Consider the following 20,193-nt stretch of genomic DNA (forward strand, 5'->3'; position numbering starts at 1 on the left):
AGCCTGGTAGGCTGCAGTCCATGGGTCGCTAAGAGTCGGATATGACTGAGCGACTTCACTTTTACTTTTCACTTTCATGCATTGGAGAAGGAAATGGCAACCCACTCCAGTGTTCTTGCCTGGAGAATCCCAGGGATGGGGGAGCCTGGTGGGCTGCCGTCTCTGGGGTCACACAGAGTCGGACACGACTGAAGTGACTTAGCATAGCATATATACATATAAAGTGGAATCACTTTTCTGTACACCAGAAACTAACACAACATTGTAAATCGACTATAATTAAAAAAAAAAAAAAAGGAAAAGAAGGAAAACCATCACCCACAGGACTTCAGCTGCCTCTCAAATAAATCCCATTCAAAGTCCATCATTTTGCAAGCTGCTAGGAATCAGAATTGAAAGACATAGTTCAAAGACCTCAGGAAGCTCAAGGTCTAGTGGGAAGATAAACATCCAGACATCTTCCCCACAGCAGGATGACTTTCAGGATGGGAATCGAAACTGTGAGGGTTCAAGTTCACCAAGTATTCCAGCTGAGGAAGCACAGACGCTGGCTGTGCAGGCAGGCCATCCTTCAGTTTTGCTTCTTACCTTCTTGATGGCCTAGGTCTTCAGTGAAAAGCCCCAGTGAGATCAGGGTTTCTTTTCTGCACAGCCAGAGCCTCACAACCCTGTACGTGCAGCGCCTACCATGTTTGCCTAATCCTGCTCACACTAAGATGCCTTCATCTTTCAAGATCTTCCTACCGTTTCGGACTTGACTGGAAAGCAACACCCACTGGGGCACACCCAGATGCTTCACCAGGTTTTCATCCCTTCCTAAAACAATGTGGTACGATAGGAACACGATAGTAGTCCAGGGGAAACTTCACTGTTTATATTTTCCTTGTTTTTCCCCCACCCTGACCTATTATTTTGAAAGATTTAAAACTTACAGAAAAGGAAAAAAAATACCCCTAATTATCCCAATTATACCTCTAGAGCTGTGTGAGTTTTGATCCAGAATCCAATCAAAACCACAGACTGCATTTAATTGTCATCTCTCTTCAGTCTCCTCTAGTCTACAGCCGCGCTCCCATCTTTTTCTTTCTTCCATGACACTTGTAAAGGGCCCAGGATGGCTGTCTTATAGACTGTCCACCAATCTGAACTAGTCTGTTTCTCTCAATTAGATCTGGCAACAATGTTGCATTACATCCTGCCGTGTCACATTTGGAGCTGCACAATGCGAGGTTGTCACTCACGCTGGTGAGGCTAAGTGTGGTCACTCTGTTCAAGTTTCTTTCCTCCTTTGTAATTAATAATTTGGCCATTTGAGACTGTGAACATCCTGCTTCCCACAACCTTCTCACCTAACAATCTGGCATCCATTGACAATTCTGAAATGATTATACTGGTGGTTGCAAAATTATGATTTTATAATTTTATCATTCTTCTACATTTACTGGCAAGATGACCCTCAGCCTCACCTCTGCCTTTTTGGACTACTGATGTGGACTCATGAATACATTTTTTAAAAATCCAGCCTCTTTCCCGGCTGGAACCATGGAGGGTGCAGAAGAGAAGAAAAAGAAGGTTCCTGCTGTGCCAGAAACCCTTAAGAAAAAGTGGAAGAATTTCGCAGAGCTTAAGATCAAGCGACTGAGAAAGAAGTCTGCCCAAAAGACGCTTCGAAAGGCAAGGAGGAAGCTTATCTATGAAAAAGCTAAGCATTACCACAAGGAATACAGGCAGATGTACAGAACTGAAATTCGAATGGCTAGGATGGCACGAAAAGCCGGTAACTTCTATGTACCCTCGGAACCCAAATTGGCGTTTGTCATCAGGATCAGAGGTATCAATGGTTGAGCCCAAAGGCTCGAAAGGTGCTGCGGCTCCTTCGCCTCCGGCAGATATTCAGCGGCACCTCTGTGAAGCTCAACAAGGCATCAATTAACATGCTGAGAATTGTGGAGCCATACATTGCATGGGGGTACCCAAATCTGAAGTCTGTAAATGAATTGATTTACAAGCGTGGTTATGGCAAAATTAACAAAAAGCGAATTGCCCTGACAGACAACGCATTGATTGCTCGATCTCTTGGGAAATATGGAATCATCTGCATGGAGGATCTGATTCATGAGATCTATACCGTTGGAAAACGTTTCAAAGAAGCAAACAACTTCCTGTGGCCCTTTAAATTGTCTTCTCCACGAGGTGGAATGAAGAAAAAGACCACCCATTTTGTAGAAGGTGGAGATGCTGGCAACAGGGAAGACCAGATCAACAGGCTTATTAGAAGGATGAACTAAGATATCTACCAGGATTATTATTGTAATCTGGTTAATAAACAATTCAAAACAAACAAAAAATCCAATATTTATTACCATCATTATTTTTACTACTTCAATTATCTAAATTTGACCAGCAAGGGTCCCTTTAAGCCAGCTCCAAGCCCTCATCATTGTTAGGGCATTTCCTTGACTTCTGACCCAAGAAGTTCCACCCTTGCCTTATAATTTCTCTGCTCCAGACCTGGAATTAGTTGTTTTTACAAGAAAAACTTGGTTTGCATATGTGTTGTTGCGGGGGGAGGGGGGGGGGCGCGGGCGGGGCAGGGTAAATACTATTTAGAAACTCCTGGATTGGCCATAAAGTTTGTTTGAATTTTTCCCAAAGATCTTAATGGCCAACCCCAAAAAGATCTAGGCACTAACTGTCGTCAAATACTGGAGTATCACTGCTTCTAGGCTCTTTAGGTAGTTAAAAGAAATGTCTTTTTTTTTTTTTTAATTTTTTCCTTATTTTTAAATCATGAGTCTACAGTGATACTTCTAATTCAAGTCTAACACCATAAAGTTCATTCTTTCTTTTCCATTTGCTATCTCTATCTGTTTTGCTCCTAAGAACATCAATATATTTACTAACTTATTCTCTTCTACTAACACATGCAGTAGATTCTGATTTACTCTACTAATACCACTCCCAACAACAATAGTAACATTTGAGGAGTCTGCAGTTCATCATTCTGGAAATATATCCAGCTAAGGGGATACAAAGGACTCTTTAAAAGTTACCTGAATTTTTTGTTACTGTATAATCTTTTTATTATTTTAATTAACAGATTTTTGTTTACTATTTAGAAGCTTGTCCCTCAAGTTTTTAAAGACCTTATAAACCTAAAGACCTCAACACTAAAGAAAATTATTGCATCAAAATGATTAATGCACAAATAAATTTTTTATTCAAATAATTCTAAAATAATAACTAATATCTATATTATTATGGCTATGTATATGTCTATGGCAGGTTACAGTACATGAGGTCACAAAGAGTTGGACATGACTAAGCACACACACACACATACCCAGTAATGCATTACAATTATGTCTCCTTTTTTGTATTACTAAGAATGGCAAGAATAAGATATAGCCACCACAGTGATTAATTCACTTACATTTATTTTCAAGATGCCCTCTGGTTTTTGAAGCCACTTTTGTTCCTACTTCTATTTTGCTTAGGCAAATCTATATAGATATAAGTAAGATTCTGTTAGCACATCACATAACAAATGGCTGTATGGAACAATATTACAAATTATTTTACAAAGATAACAAGAAATTTTATTCTCACTTTGCCATATTTCCTGGAATTTTACTCAAATTTTACTCATTTTTTAAACAGAAAAAATATTTTACTATGCTAAAAACACGTAACACAAAATTTATCACCTTAACCATTTTAAAGTGTACAGTTCAGGGGGTTAAATATGAATTCACATTACTGTGCTGCAACCACCACTGTATTTATCCATTTAAAAAAGCGACTCTTTACAGTTTTCTTTCCACTTTTCTGTTGGTTTACAGGTAAGAAGTTATACTAGACAAATGCCAACACAATGATGAAGAATCTTAGCTCCAGATTTGCCAAAAAAAAAAATTTTTTTATTTTTTTAAAAAATAAGACTTCAGAAATTCAAAAGTCATTTTGAAAGGAATGAGTGCTTGGAGGGCCAAAAGAAAGAAGGGCTCTTATCACCATAAATCAACTTGTGGAAGAATGTGGAGTGGTGGGGTAGGGAGCCGCTCAGTGGACACGTGCCCTGCCAAGGCCACGGAGTCTCATTTTGCAGGCTGCAGTCAGCGCAGAGCAGCACAAAGCGAGATACAGGGGGTCTTCGATACTGCGCATGCGCGGAGGGCCGCGTCATGGACCGCTGATGCCGGAGTCCAATACAAAGATCATTCTGCTGCTAATCCGGAGAAATTGATCTCAGTGCTCACACTCTTGGACAGAGAAAACCCAACAGTGATTTCAAATGAGCTCCAAATCAATTTTTCTCAGGAATTTAACACCGGTTCAATGACTGGAAAGTGTCATGACTGCCTGGCTCTGAGATAGAAAAGGTGAGCAGAAAACTAAAAACAAAAAGGTGACCAGAAAACTAAAAACTGCGACACTGGTGAGGTTCTCTTGGAGCAGATGAATGGGTCCCTAGGGCTGATTTAAAAAAAAATTCTTTTATGAATGCAACAAGGTCTACAGTCAAGTTCTTTAAAAAAAAAAAAAAATTAATGTTGGGAGCTTTCCTGGCAGTCCAGTGGTTAGGACTTTGCCTGCCAGTGCAGAAGTGTGGGTTTGATCCCTGATGGGGGAGCTAAGATGCCACATGCCTCCGGGCCAAAAACTAAAATATAAAACAGAAGCAGTATTGTAACAAATTCAACAAAGACTTAAAAAAAAAATTAATGTCAGGGCTCTGGACTGGAAGCACTGCCCTGAAATTGAATTGCTTTTCACATGGGCGCCGCTGTGAAGTCTGCTGCTCAGTGAAAAGTGGTGGCTGGGACTTAGTCCTGGACAGGCAGCAGAAGGGGGTGACAGAGACGCTCTGCACAGTGAGAAATGACTGCAGCCAGGTATTAATTATTATGACTTCTGAAGGTATGACAGCTCCTTTAATTTTGCTTGTTTCTATTCAACTTTACCAGTGGTTACTCTTTTCTCCAAAATCACCCGGGCTCCAAAATCACTGCAGATGGTAACCGTAGCCACGAAATTAAAAGACATTTCCTCCTTGGAAGAAAAGCTATGACAAACCTAGACAGCATATTAAAAAGCAGAGATATCACTTTGCCAACAAAGTTTCATCTAGTCAAAGCTATGGTTTTTCCAGTAGTCATGTATGAATGTGAGAGTTGGACTATAAAGAAAGCTGAGCACCCAAGAATTGATGCTTTTGAACTGTGGTGTTGGAGAAGACTCTTGAGAGTCCCTTGGACTGCAAGGAGATCCAACCAGGCCATCCTAAAGGAAATCAGTCCTGAATATTCCTTGGAAGGACTGATCCTGAAGCTGAAACTCCAGTACTTTGGCCACCTGATTCACTGGAACTGATTCACTGGAAAAGATCCTGATGCTGGGAAAGACTGAAGGCAGGAGGAGAAGGGGACGACAGAGGATGAGATTCTTGGATGGCATCACTGATTCAATGGACATGAGTTTGAGCGAGCTCTGGGAGATGGTGAAGGACAGGGAAGCTTGGCGGGCTACAGTCCTTGGGGTCGAAAAGAGTCAGACATGACTGAGTGACTGAACAACAACTCTTTCTCGGAAGCATCCACATTGGGCATCATGGCTGATGTGGTAGTAAAACGATGTTCTCTGAGTACACACTAGAAACTGGCCTGGGCTAGAGAGCCTCAGCAGAGTGGCAAGAACCAGAAAGTCAGGAAGGTCGTCTGATATCTGAATTTCCCTTTGGATAATACAGAGAGAAGATAATCCACTTGTGAATCACTGTGACTTTAAATAACCCTAAAATCAGCTAAATGTCCACTTATTCCATTTCATAGTAACAATTTTTGAGGGAGAGTGGCATGAAAACCTGAACCCAAAACTTAAATTTTAGGGGATGTTTTTCAAAAATTACAGCTTCCTTTTAAAAAATTTAATTTACTAAAAATACCCTAGAGCTATAACAGCCAAATTGAGAGAAACGTGTGAGGCATCTCTTCCAACTACTTATAACACAGAACCCAGGAGTTATGCTCAATAAGCCCAGTGCTTTATTTTCCAATACAAACACATACTACAACAGATGGTCTCTATATCTTCCATTTAAAAATTACCCTATCTCACTTGGTTTTATTCTGTTATATAACTGTTAAAATTTTCCCCCAATCAAACAGAATACATAACATCAAAGGTCAAAGTCCCTTTGATGGTCAGGTAGGATTTAACTCTGCAAGTATCTAACCTGGTGCCAACCACCCTATATGAAATGAGATCAGCAAAGTTCTGGCCAAGACCCTTGGCTCACATCTGACGACATGTGTGTGTGTGTGTGTGTGTGTGTGTGTGTGTGTGTGTGCGTGTGTGTGCGCGCGCGCGCGCGCGCAAGGAAGTGTCTAATTCTCCTCAAAGGGGTATGGAAAGAGGACAACAGAGTTGGATCAACTCAAAGACCATCTAGTCTAAGTCACTGACTCCCCCCCATCCCCACCCCCCCCTACTGACTTCATGAGATTTGGATGAATCTAGCTATAAGGACTTGGGAGAAGGCAATGGCACCCCACTCCAGTACTCTTGCCTGGAGAATCCCAGGGACGGGGGAGCCTGGTGGGCTGCCGTCTAAGGGGTCGCACAGAGTCTGACGAGACTTAGCAGCAGCAGCAGCAGCAGCTATAAGGAAAACGGCCAATGTCTTCTGAGGAAATCCAGTTATAATTGGATTAGAGTCCAATAATAAACCCTTGTAATGTTGACCGTTAGCTTATGGTCAACGTTACTAACCAGGCTTCCTAGGTGGCTCAATGGTAGAGAATCTGCCTTTCAATGCAGGAGACACAGGAGACTCAGATTCAATCCCTGGGTTGGGAAAGTCCCCTGGAGAAGGAGATGGCAACCCACTCCAGTATTCTTGCCTGGGAAAATCCCATGGACATAGGACCCTGGTGGGCTACAGTGCCTGGGGTCACAAGAGTCAGACACCACTGAGTGACTGCAACACAGTGTTACTAAGCCATTGACTTTATAGGTAAAAGAAAGATATCAAAGATACCAAGACTTCCCCGTTTGGATTAATTTTGGTCACAAAGAGAATCCAATTCCTCATTTCAATTTACAAATATAAAATAACATCAGTGTAAGAATGAGAAGCACTGGCCTGTAATGGTAAACTCCTGAAAAGTCAGGCTGCAGGCACACAAGTACCCTGAGTAGGCACTGGGGCTCTGCCTCCCATAAGTGGTAGACACACGATAGAGGTGAGTGAGATACACGTTGAGTGAGCAAAACATGCTCTGTCCCAGGCCATGATCATCCTTCTAAACCCATCCAGTACTTGCCGGTCCCATGGAGCAGGCTGAAAGACGAATTCACTGGTGAACAGACACAACCAGAAAACTCGCACGAACATGCCCGGGGGAGGGGTATCAGCCAAGCCCGTGCACTGTGGTTATTGCTCCATCACAACAGAAGCCGCTCTTGGAAATCACACCTTATCTTTCCAAACCACACCGAGCAAAAACAATAATCAAAAAATGATTCTACTTTGTGATCATTTCTGACCCCTTGATGATAGCAAAAGTCACTGCCTCGTAACAGATTAGAAAAGCGTGGCGGCCTCGCAGGCGGTCATGGTGACAGCTCTGGGGCTGTCAGCCCTTATCAATCACCTTCCATTAAGTAGGGGTTTTCCAATTTGGCGCTCCTCTCAAAGGCTTCACTTTGCCTGGATTAAGCCAAAGCATCAACATTTGAACAGCCTGGTCCTTTTCTTGCTCCCCTAAAATAAATGTTGTTAGCAGAAAAACCAGGCTTTTCCACAGTAGGAATTCAAAACCAAAGCAGACAACAGTGGTGTGGTCACATATAAAAGACACCTGATTACAAACGGGTCACACATGCATGACACCAGTGCCACATGCACCCATGGGGCCCAGGAGGGGAGTATTCAGAGGTGCCCGGAGAAGGGCAGGACTGCGAGTTGTACGTTTCAGCTCCTAAAATGAGTATCGAGCAATTCCAATATATTCATTGGAGTGTCCCCGTATTTCCTTGGACTTTAGAAGCAGGTGTCCTAAGAATTTTACGCTCTGTAGTTTCACTTCCTGGTATCTATTATCTCCATGATGGAGAACAGTCATTTCTCTAAAATATACAGCAGATATGTCTAGGGAGCAAAACAGTTTTAAATCAACTGAGAAGGGCACGTTGACAAAATAAGAGAACTCTTAAGAGAAGCATTCATCTTGTTTATCTTGGTAACACTGGTAGCCAGGTAGACGTCTCCTGTATTCAGACACCAAATTCACAAGACGGCAGGCCACAGTTTCTATAAATACGACCAACGCGGTAATCATGAACATTTTTCTGTACCCAGTAAACAGAATTCCTCATTATCATTATTATTTAAGGTTTTATTTACTTTTAATTTTTTCAGCTGTACCTTATAGCCTGCGGGATCTTCGTTTCCCAACCAGGGATCAGACCTGAGCACCCTGGAATGGAAGCTCGGATTCTTAACCACTGGACTGCCAGGGAAATCCTTTCATTATTATTTTTAATGTGACAAGAGCCAGAAACAGAGTGGTGAGAACACAAAGTGATGAATGGGGAAGACAGATACTTCACGGTTATTCTCAGACAGGCCTAGGGGTTGACCAAACAGAAGTGAGAGAGAGGCCCCAAAGTGTAGGGCTTCGCCGCATGCTTTACTTGGCCCACGTGGAGTTTTTTTAAATGTTCGTTTACTGTCAACACTAAAATATTAGGAAATTTCACTTAAAGATCCAGATTTCAGGCTTCCCATAAAAATAAACACACAGATGATCCGGCGTGGCATTCCCACATAGCAAAACTCTGCTGTTCACTCTCTCGTTTGCCACCAGAGAGAACAGCGAGGGCCTGCTTCCTTCAAGGAGACTTGCTGTCTGGCTTCTGAAAGCCTCTGAGGGAACGAAGGAAGTTTTGAGCCTGAAGAAATGGGGAGCAACGGAAGAGGAAGCTTATTTGGGGCTAAAGACAATGAGTCTATGAAGAGCATACAGGGATTGAGAGTGTGCTGGGCGGGGGATGGGGGGGTGGGGGGTGGGGGGGTGCGGTCAAGAGAAACTGTGTGGCGGCAGCTGAAGACACAGACCCTGAGATTCAGGGGAAGTTGGGGTCTGGGATGCAGAGCTGTGAGTTGCCTGTGAAACCGTCCAAGAGTCAAAAGAGTAGCTTAAGGAAAAAGTGCCAAGGAAAAAAGAATAAAGGACTGAGTCCTAAGTACGTCTTCCATGGAAGATGGAAGAGTGAAAAAAAGAAAGACAAAGGGAGGCTGAGGGACTTCCCTGGTGGTCCAGGGGTTAAGACTCCGAGTTCCCAATGCAGGGAGCCTGGGTTCGATCCCTGGTCAGGGAACTAGATCCCACCTGCCACAGGTAAGACTCAGCAAAGCCAAATTAAAAAGGGGAATAGGAGCGTACGGAGACTGAAAAGACTGAATTAGCCCCCTTGGCTCTCCAGGGGCTGGTTTGAGGCTGCCTGAGTAGCTATTCTAGGGAATATCACGATAAAGCAAATCACACAAATTTCTGGTTTCCCAGTGCATATAAGCCACGTTTAGACTATACTGTAGTCTACTAAGTGTGTGACAGCATCATGTCTAAAAAAAAAGTACATACCTTAATTTAAAAATACTCTCCAAAAAACGCCAACCATCATCTGACAAGACAGGGTTGCCACAAACCCTAAACTTGTAAAACACAAATAAAACCCCAGAACATCTGTGATGTACAATAAGAGCAAAGTGTAATACGATGATGTATGCCTATATACCAAAAGGCTTAATGCTGCTCCCACCCTGGGTCTAAACAAGTCTATATGGAAAATAAGTCTGTAATAAGTAATAATAATGTGCTAATAAAAGAGCAAGTCATTTCTGTGCTATACAAAACTCAAGCCATGCCACCTGAATATGCCCCCCAGGGGGCTTTCACTAATTTCATGACTGGAAATGGCTTCAGCCACAAGATTATAAATTCCAGCTTAACTGGGGCGGGGGCGGGGGGAACTGACTCCATTTCTGATTAAATGAGGATGCAAACTTCCTAGCTCCATAATATTCCACCATAACTTTCTTGAGTCATCACTATTTTCCTTAAAGACCATTCTAAGCTGACTTCAGTGAGAGGTAAGAGCCTCTGAGTCTCATTCGTCAAGGCGGCTCTTGATGACCAATTTACAGCCACATTTTAACATTGCTGGCATTTACTGAGGACTCAGTAGCACAGGCATGCATGATGCCACCCAACTTGTTCTTGTATAGTCTGCAGAATAACCATGGTACGCCCATTTTGAGCCCTAGAGAGAGCAAGCCACTCTCTGAGTCACCCAGGTGGTCAGTGTCAGAGCCCAGATTGTGACCTGGGTCTGCCTGGGCTCACAGCCATGCTGAACTGTCCTTTCTGAAAGACTGAACGGATCCACCTCGCCCAAGCCACCCCATTTCTGAGGAGTGGAAGGCAAATCCAGTGGTTCCAGATTAAGACAGTGTTAACACAGTGCCAGCAGGGCTGATTTCTAACCACATCCCTGAGACACTGCTAAACTCACAATGGCTGTGCTTAGACAACATTACGTAATAGTCCATATGCTGAGAAGCAACACTGTCCCTCGACCCGGGTCATTCAGAACTCTGAGCCTGGCCTTTCACAATTGGCTGCGTCCCTCAGACTCAGACGAGGCTCTATTTTGAATTCTAATGAGGACGGGGCACAATGAATATTTAAACTGCAATTACAAAGATGCTGCTTTTATGTGGGTGTCCTTAGCACACATAACAGATCTGAACGGACATGTAGGTGCCAATGAAAAATAGCAGTCTCGTTTGTGTTTAGAAGCTGGAGAGAGACAATATTGTTTTATACTTGATGCTGTTGTTATTGGGGTGGAGGTGGGTGAAGAAAAGGGAGGTGGGGGAAAAAACCACCCAAAGATCCCAGTAAAAAAAAAAAAATGTTAAAGCCCAGGCTGCCGAGTGAAAGGTTCATAAAGAGGCGTCTGAATCCTTTGTTAACAACTGAACAAACAGATTCATCATTGGGCCCTTCTGAGCAGGCCCCCTTGCAATCGGGTCTGTCTATACAACCAGAAATTTCCTCATTGGGAAAGCATCTATGACTGATATTATATCAGATCAGTAGGGCGATATGCTGGCGGTAGGAAAACAAAAGACCATTTCACGGTTCACAGCCTTTTTTTTTTGCACTCCCTTAAGTAAAATGATGAGGCGTCACTGCTATTCTTAGCTCGTTCAAGCCCTCTTAAACAGTCATCAAGTTAACAGTAACTGAGTTACCCTGAGAGGCTTGATTCCCACCCACCCCGCCCCCAAACAGTTAAAATACTCCCTACTAGCAGCTTCAGGTACTGTGTGTCTGTATTTACATGTCAATGATCAACCTGGCCCTGCACTTGGGGAGAGCGAATGATTAACTCTTTGCTATGTCCTGAGGCTCTTAGACCAAGCCCTTACCCCACTAAACACCTTTTTTATTAAGATCATAATTTAACTTCCATGGTGTCTGGACAGCCTTTTGTAAATGCCTGCATTTACAGAAAGGGAATACGTTGGGTTTTTTTTTTTTTTTCCCATCTGTCCTCTAGTTGAGTCCCTCTTCTGTTGGGTACCAAATATGTCCACAGAGTCTTGAACTTCAGTTACTTTTTATTTCTAGAAGTTCTGTTTGATCCCTTTTGATTTTCTAAGTTACTCTTTGTAGCTTCCTATTCTCTGAAGATACTCTCAAGCCTGTCATGTCTTTCTTTAAATATAGTAATTGATTTCATCATTTGTATCTGAAAATTCTAACACAGCCAGCGTGCGCACGTTGGTTCCTGCAGTCTGTTGCTGGTCCCCGCTCATGCTGGGCTGTCTCTGTGTATGCCAGATTATCTTTGGGTGTGTGCTGGTCATTGCCCTGGACGTTTTATTTCTGGTTGACTCCTAGAGACCACGGATAATATTCTCTCTTCCAGAGAGGTGTTTCATTGCTTTCGCCAGGCACCTGGAGCTACAACAGAGGAGTGTGTCTACTCAGGATACAAATGCACATGAGGGCCTTTCTGTGACCACAGCTTGTCAGAAAAAATGGTCTTTCTTCCTTTTCTTCTCCTCATCTGTACAGGGCCAAGGCTGCCTTCTCCACAATCCCCAAGGCAAGTTTGGTTCTGGTTCACTCTTCCCCCCAGGGTATAGCTCTTTAGGGCCCCACTTTAATGGGGTAAGGGTCTCCTCTTACACTTGCCAAGTAGGCAGGCCCAGGACCTTACCTTCCACCCCACTTGCCTGCCCCTCTCAGGTTGCAGAAGTCCCTGACTCCTCCCTGCAACTGGGCTTTTATCACACTAAAAACAAAACAAAACAAAACAAAACTAGTAGAAAGTAACTAAGAGTTTAAAGGTTGAAAGCAAAACAAAAGGTCAGGTCAGTAGGGCAGGGCCTTCTCCAAATTCAACACTGAATTACAATTTGATTCAGTGATTCTACTTCAGATGGGGCTTCCCTGATGGCTCAGATGGTAAAGAATCTTCTTGCAATGCAGGAGACCCAGGTTCAATCCCCAGGTCAGGAAGATCCCCTGGAGAAGGGAATGGCAACCCACTCCAGTATTCTTGCCTGGAAAATCCCATGGACAGAGGAGCTGGGTTGGTTATAGTCCACGGAGTCACAAAAAGTTGGACATGACTGAGCGATCAACACTTTGACATTTCACTTCTGGGTATATACACAAAAAAGCAGGGGCTTGAACTCATACTTGTACATTCGTGCACATTGCAGCACTATTCATAGTAGCTAAAAGGTGGCAACAACCCAGGAGTCCTCTGACAGATAAATGGGTAAACAAATGTGGTATAAATATTAACGATGGAATATTATTCAGCTTAAAAAAGGAAAGAATTCCAGATGCATGGTACAACATAGGGGAATACTGAAAACATTATGCTAAGTGAAATAAGCCAGATACAAAGGGACAGATACTGTATGGTTTCATTTACATGAGATACCTAGAGTAGTCACAGTTGTAGAGACAGGAAGTAGTCATATTTGCAGAGACAGAAAAATTAAACAGCTCAGCTCAAAATATTTTTATGGACATTTCTAGATACAAACATCAATACCAGGTAAAACTATAAAATAAAAAATTAGCAACAGTAGAATCAATATTCTTCATTGTGATGTCATGAATGGCATGTGCTGAGGACCGCTATGTTGTAAATGCAAAACAGACTGACATATAATGATAACAGTCAATACTTACTCTTGCTCACTGCTTACTATGTGCTAACCACTGTTCTAAGTGCTATATATCCCTATCTATCTATCTACTTATCATCTATATCTTTATCTCTATTAAATCATGTATTCCTTACAACAACCCTCTCAGATATGTACCATTATTATTCCCACTTTGGAGATGGGAAAATCAAGGCACAGGGGAGTGGGATTTCTCAAGGTCACATGGCTGGTAAATGGTGGAGCTGAGATGTGAGTCCAACCTCTGGAGCCCACACTCTTCACTATCAGGCCGTAGCCGCTCTCTGCACAAAGTACGGAAATTCATGGACAATGGCCAGTGTTGGATACTTTACATGGTTTATATAATTTCATTTTGACAACCAGGCTATCTACTTGTTTTGTTTTTTTAAACAGCCAAGGAAACGCAAGTTCAGAAAGATTAAGTTTATATGAGAATTGAAGATAATAACAGATGGAGGTGGGAGTGAACCCATGTATCTCTGTTGCCAGAGACTCAGGAGGATCTGATGCAAAGAACAGCATGGTGGGAAGTTATGAGAAGACTGTTAAAGCAAAATCAAGAAGGCTTTGCTTTGGGCAGGAAGCAGAAAGAAGCACGTGCTCTATTATAGAAGCAGGAGCATAGACTGGCTTGGCATCCGGTGGATGAGAACTGCCAGGTTGAGGGGAGCAGACAGGTGATGAAAAGGAAGCAGGCAGGTGCCCCCACGTTCTACTTCCTCTGAGATTCCAGAGTCTGTATCTACCTGGCCCTCCATCACCTGGTTGTTCTAGATTGCTGTTTGACCACACACACACAGGCAAGGGAGGTAGCACTTCTCAAACTGTGCATCACAGGTGACCCTGGCATACAGGTCCTTCTTCTAAAACTGGACAGAACAGAGGGATCCACTACATTCTTCATATTGAAAGGGCTAAAATCAGGCAAAAAGCGAAAAGTTCAGGTCATTAGATTTTTTTCTTTTTTTGGTAGTGCTAGTGCACTGTTAGATGTAACAAAAGTCTTAGCTTTATACATCTGGCGCACCTTTGTGAGATGAAACACCAAATAACCATGAGTGTAATCACTGCTGCTTCAGCACCATTCATCATCACTTACCTGTGGGCATGGCGCTGTGCACGGGCAACAGATCATTGAAACCCGACAAGCATCTGCATCAGAATGTCTGCCCAAGAGCAAGGACCCGCATCAGGAGTGCCTGACACACTTGTTAAATGATGAATCCTCTGGAACTCCAGCCTCGCTCTACTCAGTCTCAAGGGGACGGCCAGGGAATCAGCACTCTAAACATCATTCCTGGTGGTTCTTATTTTGACCTATGTCTCCTCATTTCATGCACAAGGTATTAAGAAGTAAAAGAACTGCCAAAGACAACATTACTAAATACTGGATATAAACTCAGCTGGACTTTAGACTCTATGCTCTAACTGCTCTATGGCTCCAGGTTCAGCAAGGATGCTTGTGACTAAAACAACAAGGCACAAAACAAGCAAGGTGGCCTGTAAAACCCATGAGATCTACCACCACCGGTCTGCATGACATCATACAATTTCTCAGACTATGATTCTCGGTAAGCACTGAGGAAAGTTTCTTATTTTTAATTACAAAAAAAAAAAAATTAACAATGCATTCTACTTTCCCTGCACTTGTAACAATTCACTTCGTTTTTACCAAGATGTAGGAATCTTCTAGAAATTTCAACACTTCATCCCATGAAACTGCATGTATTCGAAGAGCAAGCAGATCCCTGCGGTAAAATCAGACCAAACGTGGGAAGCTTATCTGCAAGCGATGAGAGAAGCAAGAGCTGTAACTACAGCAGTCTCTTACCACAAGACGTGGACTTCCTGTCCACCAGATTCACACGCCTGGTTTCAGTGCGAAGTTTCTCATCGGTATTCTCCACCAGGTTGGCAAGGTCATCAATTATCTCTATAAAGGAAAACAAAGATGCATGGTTAACACTCCAAAAATACCTTGGCTCACATCAGAGTCTCACAGCTGTGGTGGGCCTTCCTAGTAATAATTCTCTCAACTGCAGTGTGTGAGACGGTTTTAAAGAACTTACATTTCTTTGAAAACTGCAATTCTGATTCATTGATGGTCGGGGGGAAGTTAGAGAGGGAAGGAGTAGTAAAGGAAGAAAAAAAAAAAGTTCAACATCATTCCAGGAGACAGAGGAGAAATGTCAAAAGTTCAGGGGAAAGAAAGCATGACCCAACAAATTTATGCCCGGCCAAGTTGTCATTTGAGTATAAAAAGGTGACAGACAGACGGTACAGAGGACTTCGGGGACCACTGGGGCCCTTCTTAAGAAAGCTACTTGATGATGAAATCTAGCCAACGAGAGGTGAAAAAAAATAACACAACTCTGGGCTGGAGAAGCCAGAGGCCATGACACAAGAGGTGATGGTAAAAACTGAATCAAATATGTGGAGCTGAGAATAAACAAATAAATGGATCAGGTTACAGAGGAGTAGACAAATGTTACCAACAGTGACAATGGAATTAAAGGTGAAGATCAGGAAGCAGTTGGTAGGGGGGGGAACACGAGGAGAAAGATGAAAAGAAACTAAGGTGTTGATTTCTTCATCACTGACAGTAGAGTCATATCAGGCTGCTGAAAAGTAAGACACACACTTACAGCTTTATAAAAATAACCAAGGTTTCAATGTTTTATGCTCTTTTTCTGTTAACCTTAAATGGATCTTTTGGCAATTACTACCTGTTGAAAGAATTCTTCACGTGAAGTTTATTTTTTGATGCTTATCTTTTAAAAGTGAAATTAAGCACTTAACATTTAAATAGCACATATAGTATAACCCTAATTAGGTAAAATTATTTCCATCCCTCCTTTTATATGTACCAACCTTTAAAGATGTATCCAGACAGTGTTAACCTGATGTTAATAACGATTATTTCTCAGTGGTGGGGTCCTTGATGATCTTGCCTGGATTTTCTGAATTGCTTGAATTTCTTATGATGAGCTCTATATGCTTTTTTTTTTTTTCCAATTTTGGTTCTTCTTCTTCCCTCCTTCCCTCCCTTCCTCTTTATTTGTGGTTGCGGACACGATTTAGCAAATAAACAACAGACATCTCTTTGCATGTCTTTCTTTTACAGGAAGAGGATGATGGACACTAACTCTTATCTCTGTAGCTCCTATCCCTAGAAGAGTGCCCAATACACAGCAAGATAGGATAGATACTAAAAGATAAAGGGAATGAATGATTGGAGTATAAATGATAAAAGCACTGAATAATTTCAAAGCACTGAATAACTTGCTGCTTCTTGGAAAAGTGGATCTAAGCCAAATTTGTCAAATATTATCTACACAACATCTGCCTAGTAATCCAGTCACTATTATTTAACCATCTATTCACAACTATTTCCTTGTATTCAAGGATATATTCTCTCCTAGTTTTCTTTCGGAGAAGGCAGTGGCACCCCACTCCAGTACTCTTGCCTGGAAAATCCCGTGGATGCAGGAGCCTGGTGGGCCACAGTCCGTGGGGTCGCTAAGAGTCGGACACGACTGAGCGGCTTCACTTTCACTTTTCACTTTCATGCATTGGAAAAGGAAATGGCAACCCACTCCAATGTTCTTGCCTGGAGAATCCCAGGGACGGGGGAGCCTGGTGGGCTGCCGTCTATGGGGTCCCACAGAGTCAGACACGACTGAAGCGACTTAGTAGCAGCAGCAGCAGTGGTTTTCTTTCAACCATCTATAAGCTCTGCCTAGTGTTTCCTCTTCCTCTTTTTTTAAAATATGTACTTACTTCTTTTGTCTGCACTGGATCTTAGTTGCTGCGTGCGGGCTCTCCCCAGTTGTGGTGATCGGGGGGTTAGTCTCTAGTTGTTACTCCCTAGGGATTCCCATTGCGGTGCCTTCTCCTGCTGTGGAGCACAGGCTCTAGGCACATGGGTGGGCTTCGGTAGTTGTGGCACACAGGCTTTAACTGCCCCAAGGTATGTGGAATCCTCCTGGACCTGGGATCGAACCTGTCCCCCACACTGGGGCAGGCAGTCCTCCTCTTGTTGGTGATCCCCAGAGTTCTGTATATTTCTATTCTATTTTCATTTAAAACTATTTAAATTAAATAATTTTAAAAATATTTAAATTTTTTTAAAAAGAAATTTCTGCTCTACACAGCTCTCCAAAAATCCTTGACTCACACAGCCAACTGCTTACTACTTATCTCCACCTTGAAATTCCTACAAATATCTGTCTCACAAGCTCTCCAGAACAAAACTCCTCATCTTCCCCCAACTCTGACTCCCCTGTCTTCCCTGCCTCAATTAAAGAATGGTACCATCATTCATTTGCTTGCCTAAGAAGGAAATCTTAGGAGTCACACGAACGTCTCCCTTCTCCTTCACCTCACATTCCCTTTGTTAGCCATTCTTGTTGATTCCACCTCCCCATTATCTTTCAATCCTACCATTTCTCTTAAACTCTGTTAGTAATACCTCACAAAAAGTTTCCAGGGTTTCTAAATCTGTCCTAACTTACCTTCCTGTTTCTGTTCCTCAGCCCCTTCAATCCATTCTCCATACTCTAGTCAGGGACTTATTTTTTCATATTTCAATTAATTTAAATAGCCATATGTGACTAGTGATTATTATATTAACTCATCATTGACCAGGGGATTATTTTAAGGAATTAATATCTGTGGCCAGTAATTTGATATGTAAATGATATTGACATGTCAATAATGGTTGGGTAAAAAAAGATGTATTAATGTGTCTCTCATCAATAATGTGTTAAACAGCAGAGTTCTGAAGCAATAACTTAAAAAAAAAACAAAACACACCCACCACCATATAACCACAACCAAGAGGAATAGCTTAAAAAAAATCAATAGAGGGAATAAAATTGAATACCAAATATGCATGAATTTACCCCAAAGAAGGCAAGAAAGGAGATACAGAGAACAGATAGGACAAAAGGCCGTAAGTACCTAGATGGCAGACTTAAACCCAATTGTACCAGTCATTACATTAAATATAAATGGACCAACTTCTCAATCAAAAGATAAAGAATGTCAGACAAGATTCAAAAATAATAAAAAACCACACTACTCAACTATGTGCCTTCACAATAACTTCAAATATAAACCACAGAGCGGGTGTGTGCGAGAAAGCTGGCACAGCTGTATTAACATGGATCAGATCGACTTCAAGTCAAGGAGTATGATCACAGATAAAAAGGAATCTTTCATCAGGATGAAGGAACACATGACAAAAGATGGGAAAAAAAAACCAAACATATTTGAATGTTAAGGAAACCATTCCTAAATAACCTATATAATAAAAAAAGGCAAAAGTAACCTTCTCTGGCAACTTCTATCAAACATTTTAAGTCCCACACTATTTAGTAAAACATGGGGGGAAAAGGCAAAAAGATTTATTTATTTATTGCTTGTGGGACCTTAGTTCCCCGACCAGGGATTGAACCTGAATCCCCTGCATTCAAAGCATGGAGTCTTAATCACTGGACCACCAGGGGAGTCCCTGCCTGATATGTTTTAAAGTCACAATATGTAATATAAAATTCAGACTAAATAAGCTGATATAGCACCATAAGAAAGTCAAGTTAAAATATTCCTTGTCAGATACTAAATATGTCAGTTGTTATATGTTAACTGGGTTTCTGGACAGAGCTCTCATTAGATTTATAAATATTCATTACTTAGAGGTAAATAAAAAACTAGTAGAAGGTTAACTAAACAAAAACCAGTAGTCAACACTGAATGGGTTAATGTTTTCATCTTAGACCAAACATCTTGGCTGGTAAACCTCATCTGATTACCAGTTTGTTTGCTTTCCAAAAAAAGAAAAAACCCTTTATTTTTAACTGATAAAAATTATATAATAGCAAGTTTATAAATGAGAGATGGAAAAGTATCTTCTATGGATTCCCTTCTAAGATTTGACATAAACATACATACTTTTATATAATTGCAATATATGAGCCTTCTGCCCCCTGTTAACATATCATTTGTATGCTTTCATGTTGTTATACAGTCTTCATGGTTATAATTTCTAATGGTTACAAAATATTCATTCCATTAAAATAAACATTCATTAAAAATAGCCTATTGTGGGATACTGAGAATGCTTCTGTATTTCTACATCATGAGTCAATGAATTCTTTCCTCCATGATCATCTTCCTTCTTCTCTGTTGTTTCCTTAAGTTAATTAAGTGTGATCATGACTGCCCCATGGACTTTGAAACACACTGCCAAGTTAGTTTTTAAAAGGTCTTCACTGCCACTGTGGGTTGATTTAATTGAACTCACTCCTTAATATGACCTCAGAAGGAGATTGCCAAGGGCAAGGAGCCTGGGGGAATTCCCACCTTGCAGCCCAGCAGCTTCTAAGGGGGGAATTTCCCCAACCACAGACTGTTACGAGCAAATTAAATACAGGTTTCAGAACACAGGTTAAGAAACAACCAGCTGACTCTTTCAGATTCCTGACAGTACAGCCTCCAAATGGCAACTGATATTTTGATTCCTGGTAATTATTTGCATTTGGTTTCAAGAAGGAACTTATGTTTCTATTGTGAATTAAAACTCGAGATACCAAGTGCCATTCCAACACAGAATGGGAAAAAATGGACAATAGGAAGTGTGATGCAAAACTGAGTCAAAGAGCAGTAAGAAATATTATACAGTACCAACATAGCTGAATCTAATTATATTTAAGTTTTCTACACTCAGTTACAGTCTCAGTGAATTCCATATTAGTGTAGGAAGCGTGTAGCATATTTTCAGATAAGTTTGGTATCTTTTGGTACTCATAGTGGATGCTGGCACTTGCAAAGTCATTATGTTATGCCTTTAGCTTACATCGCTAATGACATTTGAAGACAAGCATTAAAAAAAAACACAACAAACAGTG

At 41.7% G+C, this 20,193-nt stretch overlaps 1 protein-coding gene and 1 pseudogene across 10 annotated transcripts in view; one reads left to right on the top strand and one right to left on the bottom strand.

Annotated features, from left to right (window-relative positions):
• Positions 1 to 20,193, bottom strand: part of STX8 (syntaxin 8) — a 206,833-nt gene that overhangs the window by 69,512 nt on the left and 117,128 nt on the right. For 8 of the 10 annotated variants that reach the window (XM_061391050.1, XM_061391045.1, XM_061391048.1 and 5 more), the window contains one exon: positions 15,117 to 15,218. In XM_061391050.1, coding sequence (XP_061247034.1) covers positions 15,117 to 15,218 — 102 coding nt within the window. Of the gene's footprint in view, positions 1 to 2,076; positions 15,034 to 15,116; positions 15,219 to 20,193 lie in introns of those variants that run through there. The other 2 variants (XM_061391049.1, XM_061391055.1) reach the window with 2 other exon arrangements.
• LOC133232078 (large ribosomal subunit protein uL30-like) lies at positions 1,516 to 2,324 on the top strand (annotated as a pseudogene).

This window comes from Bos javanicus, chromosome 19, assembly GCF_032452875.1.
Source record: "Bos javanicus breed banteng chromosome 19, ARS-OSU_banteng_1.0, whole genome shotgun sequence".
NCBI lineage: Eukaryota > Metazoa > Chordata > Mammalia > Artiodactyla > Bovidae > Bos > Bos javanicus.